The sequence below is a fragment of the Colletotrichum abscissum genome (assembly GCF_030869225.1).
Source record: "Colletotrichum abscissum strain IMI 504890 chromosome Unknown Scaffold_55.1, whole genome shotgun sequence".
Taxonomy (NCBI): Eukaryota; Fungi; Ascomycota; class Sordariomycetes; order Glomerellales; family Glomerellaceae; genus Colletotrichum; species Colletotrichum abscissum.
This window is the reverse complement of record NW_026850487.1, coordinates 263,723-270,101: the sequence shown is the minus strand read 5'-3', so window position 1 is coordinate 270,101 and position 6,379 is coordinate 263,723. Positions and strand designations below refer to the sequence as shown.

Sequence of the window (6,379 nt, the reverse complement as noted above, 5' to 3'; positions counted from 1 at the left end):
CTTAACCCCCAAACGCCAGTCGCGCGACACCACCGCCCCCAGAACCCAGAAACGCGGACCTCGGTGTTCTTACCCTGTCAACGACCCGGTTACTATTGCTCTCGTCGTGGAGACGAGTTTTGGTCTTTTGCAACAGCAACTGCGAACTTTTTTCCCTTTCTTGCCTTTTTTGGCCTCCCGTCTGCGCGGCAATACCCATTTGCCAGCAAATTCCACGCTACTGAACTACACCGATTTTGCTCCATCGCTGGCAAAAGTCGGGCACAGAGAACCTCCGCACCCACCACCCAGCGACGAACGAGCGTACACGGCGACGCAAAAACCGACTCCGACAGGAACGGCACCTATACATCACCATGGCCGACAATCCCCAGCCGGGCAGTCCCAAGTCGGACCCGATCGACGCAAAGGAGGACGCCGAGACCGCCGCTGCCCGCAAAGAACTGAAGCACACGGCCATCTCAGAGAAGGCGGAGGGAGCCACCGCCGATACGACGCCTTCGGGATCGCAGAACGAGGACCATAAGGACCACGTCTCGTCGCCCAAGAAGAAGCGGGCGCACGACCAGCTGGACGAGGACAGGGACGCCGACGAGGCCGACGTCAAGAGCGTCGCCTCGAGCGACTCGGCCAAGGACAGGGCTTCGCGGCTGGAGCCGGAGAAGAAGAGACATAGGGACGAAGTTGCCGGCTCTGGTGACGCTGCGGCCGATTCCCCTGTAGGCTTTTGACCTTGACGCATCTGGCGTTTGCCGTGCATACATACTGACGCTGTTTCGCTTCCCGTAGGCGCCACCGACTACCGATACAAAGACGACAGAGAGTGCTGCAACAGAAGCAGCTACGTCACATCATTCTGCAAAGGACGAGAAGAAGGGAACATCGAGTTCTGCGTTTGCTAATTCTGGCTTCGCTAAATTGGCGGCATCGAGTGCCTCCCCCTTTGGTTCGCTAGGAAGTGCGACCAAGGGAAGTGTCTTTGGCAGCGGAGCCAAGGCTGGCGCGTCACCTTTCGGCGGTCTATCTCCATCCAAGCCTGATGCCGCCGCCCCGGCTCCTACCCCCACCCTCAGCTTTGGTGGTGCCGGCTCAGCCTCGTCGCCTTTTGCCAGCGTTAAGCCTGCCGGCGCAAATGGCGGTTTCGGCTCAGTGTTTGGCAGTGCCTTTGGCGGCGGTCTAGGCGGTAAACCGCTGTCGAGCTTCGCCAAGACGGGCGAGTCTTCTTTTAAGACTGAGAAGGCTGCCAAGCCATTCGGAGCGCCTGACAGCGACGCGGAAGACGACAACGATGACGAGACTGAAGGCGATGCCGACGGACCCTCAGAGTCTGGCGACAAGGACGAAAAGGAAGAGTCTGACAAGGAAGATACCAAGGCCGGGGACGATAAGAAACGTACTAAGCTGCAGAAGAGTAAGAAGGCGTTCTCCATTCCGGCAGTGGGAAGTTATACTGACGTGTTATAGTTACTGTCGACGACGGCGAGGCCGGAGAGGCTACTATAGTCCAGGTCAGAGCCAAGATATTCTACCTGGAAAAGGAGGTTGGCTGGAAGGAGCGCGGATCTGGTATGCTCAAGATCAACGTTCCCGAGGCGTGTGTCCAGTTCGACGAAGGCGGTCTGCCGATACCTGGCTCCTTTGATGCATCGGCCTTGGAAGACTTGGAAGATCCAGAGGCTGGCGAGAGCAGAGGCAGCAAGGTACCTCGTCTCATTATGAGGCAGGATCAGACTCACAGGATACTACTGAACACGGTCATCCTGCCGGCGATGCAGTTCCAGGAAAAGGCGACGTTGAAGAGCGTTGGTGTCATGTTCACGGCCTTTGAAGGCGCGGAGGCTAAGCCAGTGAGCGTTCATGTGAGAGTATGTGGTCCCCTCCCCTACACCCATAACCAAAGTACGAGATGATTTGATTTACTAATACGTCACGCATAGCTGAGCGCCGCTAGTGCAAAGTCATTCCTGAACGAGGTTGGAATGGTGCAGAGAGAGCTCTTGAGCAACTGAGTGTATCCATGCCGACATTTCCCACGTGGGTTTGAGATAGCCGGCGGCGTTAATGGTCGTCTACATATGCCTGTTCAACAAGCAAGGGTGAATGCGCATCACTATAAAGGGAGAGCCGGTGCGAGCATCTCCGGAGACCGTCTGGAGGCCTTTGGCTACCTTAGAGAGAGTGGGCAAGAAGAAGGACAGGCACACGATTGGTGGGACGGCAGAGATTTGTTTAGGAGTCCAGTTTGAACTAGGCGGGTATCTCAGGCCCTTATCCTGTCATGATACCAGGAAAACAGGTATCCTTTGATACATTTAGATATCACTCAGTAGTATATTGTAACATGGACACAATTCAACTGAAGATTGAATGTTCGTTCAAGTTGTCGAGAATCAAATCGTTCACCTATAAGATCCCTTTGACGATTGCAGTCCGAGGCTTGGGGAGATGATATTGGTGGTGGCGCACGTGACTTGGTGTGGATTACGTGACGCAGACGACTTCTTTGATCTAAGAGGTAGTGACGTCGCGTGTCTAAAGGCTAGGCGCGGCCAATGCGCTCACCGTCTGCATATTCAAGAGCTTCATAATTGGTTGTCGAGTCGACGAGTTCCTGTCGATGACTTCCAATCCGCTACTTTTTCACCCCCGTAGTCGAGGGATGGCGGCCTGCTAAGGCCACTGAACCAAGCGACGATGTCAAGTGCTGCTCCAGCCGAGCTCGCGGCAACAGTACGAAAGCCTCGTGGTAAGAGGAAGAGACAGGAGAATGAGAATGATATCTCTACGCAGAACAGTCAGAATAGTGTCGGTTCTGTAGCTGACGGACCATCGAATACCGACGATGCAGTTTCCACTGACACCCAGAAAACGACCAAGTCCAGGAAACGGGCTGCGCCGAAAAAGGCCGGGTCGAAACAGAATAGCACGGAAAGTGTAGCCCCCGCCGAGGAGTGCAAGATTGAGTGGCCTCAACGCTTCAAGGACCTTGAAAAGACGCACCGCGCACTCAATCTCGTCTTTACGTTTTGCTGTACTCGGAAACACCTCGCCACCACGTTTGAGACGATCAAGTCCTCGGTGGAATCGCACACAAAGACGTCCCTGACGGTCGAGGATATAGCTGCCATCGCCGCTATACGCCCCGAGGGCGTCAACTTTGCCTATGTGGATGAGATTATGCTGCAGACCGAGGTCAGGGGCGCCGAGCGCGATGTGGTGTTCAAGAAGGGGCGGGATTTCCTCTCCCAGGCTCCTGCGCCTGATGCCTCTGTCGGAGGTATCTCGGGTCTCGAGAAACTGGATCACCATCCCGATGAGGCTGTCGAGGGAGGGAAGGAAGTGCTGTATTTTGAGTTTGTGGACGGCGATCTGAAACGGCAGGTTAAGGATAGGAAGACGGGGGAGATTATCAAGCCGAACAGGAAGCTGAGAGAGGAGACTCTCAAGATGCCCGTCTACAGCCAGAAGCAGATGACGAATCTTATCGAGAGGCGGAATCAAAGGTTCAACGACGCCATTGTCCATTTTCTCAATCAATGCGTCGCCGATGGGCTTGATCCAGAGCTGAGTCTGGCAACGGCAACCGAGGCTCATATTCCTGTGCCGACAATCACGGAGGAGACGGAGCCCAAGGACCTCGGAGCTTTACCCGAATCCATCCCAACGGAGCGTAAAAGCGTCCCGGAGATTGTCCAGGAGCTGAAAGATTGCTCTTGGTACACTGGGCAGATTGTGCCCGACGGCCACCGCGTCTTCGAGCCGCAGGAACCTGTCTACGGCGATCTCAACTTCCTTCTCAGCCAGGACCTCGTTAATGCGCTGTACAACGCAAAGGGCATCACGCAATTCTTCGCGCATCAGACCGAGGCCATCAATGGTTTGCTAGAAGGGCAGCACGTCGTCGTGGCCACGTCGACGAGTTCTGGCAAGTCGCTGATTTACCAGCTGCCTGTGATTCACGCCTTGGAAGAGAATCCGCACACGCGCGCCATGTACATTTTCCCGACGAAAGCCCTGGCGCAAGATCAAAAACGGAGTTTGAGGGAGCTCATGAGCTATATGCCGGGCATGGAGGAAGTGCTTGTGGAGACGTTTGATGGAGACACCCCGATGAAGGAACGCAATGTGATCCGAGAAGAGGCGAGGATCATCTTCACCAACCCAGACATGTTGCACATCACCATTTTACCGCAGGAGGAGAGATGGAGGACATTCTTGAAGAACCTCAAGTACGTCGTCGTTGATGAGCTGCACTACTACAATGGGCAGATGGGTTCCCACGTGGCCTTTATCATGAGGAGGCTGCGAAGAATATGCGCTGCTGTTGGAAACCGCCACATCAAGTTTATCTCGTGTTCTGCGACGGTAGCCAACCCAAGGCAGCATTTCAAGACGATCTTTGGCATAGAGAATGTGCGGCTCGTCGACTTTGACGGCTCCCCGTCCGGTACGTTTTCTACCCTGCTTCCCTTTTCACTTTGCAAAGACTGACTTGCGACAGGTCGCAAAGAGTTTCTCTGCTGGAACACGCCGTACAAGGACCCCGGAGACCCGGCCAGCGGGCGAGGCGACGCCCTGTTTGAGTGTGCTCGCCTCTTCTGCCAGCTCATGCTCAGGGGCGTGCGCATCATCGCCTTTACCAGAGTCAGAGAGCAGTGCGAGAAGCTGGTTACCGCGGTGCAGCAGGAATTGGAATCTCTCGGGCGGCCAGAGTGCGTCAATAGAGTCATGGGCTACAGAGGCGGCTACACGGCGCAAGACCGACGGCGGATCGAGTCAGAAATGTTTGAGGGCAAACTGCTCGGCATCGTGGCGACCACTGCCTTGGAGCTCGGTATTGACATTGGCACGCTGGATTGCGTGCTGACCTGGGGATTTCCCTATACCATTGCCAACTTGCGCCAACAGAGCGGCCGTGCCGGACGAAGGAACAAGGACTCGCTGTCGGTGTTGGTGGGCGACTGCTTTCCTACTGATCAACATTACATGCAGAACCCGGACGAGATCTTTTCCAAGCCGAACTGTGAGCTGCAGGTCGATCTTGAGAACATGCTGGTGCGGGAAGGACACATTCAGTGTGCCGCGTATGAGATGCCCATTCGGCCGGTGGAGGATGCTCAGTACTTTGGCAAGGATTTGCCCATCATCTGCGAGGAGAGACTGGTAAAGGATCCTTTGGGCTTTTATCACTGCCACGATCGGTTCCGCCCTATACCTTCGAGGTTCGTCGCCATCCGTGATACCGAAGACGATCACTTCGCCATCATTGATATCACGCACGGTAAGAACGAGGTCTTGGAGGAGCTAGAGGCATCGAGGGCAACGTTTACGATATACGACGGCGCCATTTTCCTCCACCAGGGTAACAAGTACCTGGTCAGGGATTTCCAGCCCGAAAAGATGATGGCGAGGGTGGAGCGTGTCAAGGTCGAGTGGACCACGACGCAACGAGACTTCACCGACATTGACCCGATCGAGACGGAAGCCATTCGCAAGATCTCCGGGTCAATGTCCAGAGCCTTTTACGGCACGATCAAGATCCAGCAAAACGTGTACGGGTTCTTCAAGGTGGACAAGAAGAAGCGCGTGCTCGACGCCGTGCACGTCGACAACCCCCCCGTCATCCGATACGGCAAGGGCATGTGGCTCGACATACCCAAAAAGGCGCTGCAGATCCTCGTCGACCGGCGCCTGAACATCGCCGCGTCGATACACGCGGCCGAGCACGCCATCCTCAGCCTGATGCCCAACTTTGTCATCAGTCTACCGGGCGACGTCCGCACCGAGTGCAAAATCGCCCTGAAAGAGTTTGCCAAGAAGGATTCCCAGAGGAAGAGGCCGGGCCGGCTGACGTTTTACGACGCCAAAGGCGGTGCTAGCGGGTCGGGCATCAGCACAAAGGCGTTTGAGCATGTCGACCACCTGCTGCAGCAGGCCGTCAAGAGGGTCGAGGACTGCTACTGCGAGCACGGGTGCCGGGAGTGCGTCGCGTCGGACCAGTGTAAGCAGGCGAACGAGGTGATGAGTAAAGCGGGGAGTCAGGTGATTTTAAAGACGTTGCTGAATAGGGAGATTGATATCGATGCGCTGCCGATGGGGCCCGAGGAGTATTGTCCTGCGGGGATCGAGACTGTTGTCGTGGCGCAGACTGTGCCGGCCAAGGATGGGGGGAGATTGAGGGTGGTTGAGATTAAGGAGGAGGAGTTTGATGAGAGGGATACGGTCTTGTTGGAGGAGGCTGAGGTGTGGACTGGGCGGGAGGAGGATGAGGAAGTACACGATGGTGAAGAGTCATGATGGCGTGTAGGTGTGATCTCAATGTCAGTCATCCTGAGTGTATGCGTTGTCACTGAAGAACCCGGATAGAGCTGTAGCTATT

General features: G+C 55.6%; 2 protein-coding genes across 2 annotated transcripts; both read left to right on the top strand.

Annotated features, from left to right (window-relative positions):
* Positions 1–356: 356 nt before the first annotated feature.
* Positions 357–2,009, top strand: CABS01_14581 (uncharacterized protein; the record flags this gene model as incomplete). Its single annotated transcript, XM_060547919.1, has 4 exons — positions 357–719; positions 790–1,411; positions 1,465–1,865; positions 1,938–2,009. 4 exons carry the CDS (start codon positions 357–359, stop codon positions 2,007–2,009), a joined length of 1,458 nt encoding a protein of 485 aa, XP_060393230.1.
* Positions 2,010–2,694: 685 nt separating this feature from the next.
* On the top strand, positions 2,695–6,297 carry CABS01_14580 (DEAD/DEAH box helicase; the record flags this gene model as incomplete). Its single annotated transcript, XM_060547918.1, has 2 exons — positions 2,695–4,447; positions 4,502–6,297. The coding sequence occupies 2 exons, from the start codon at positions 2,695–2,697 to the stop codon at positions 6,295–6,297; spliced, it is 3,549 nt and encodes a 1,182-aa protein (XP_060393229.1).
* Positions 6,298–6,379: the final 82 nt, after the last annotated feature.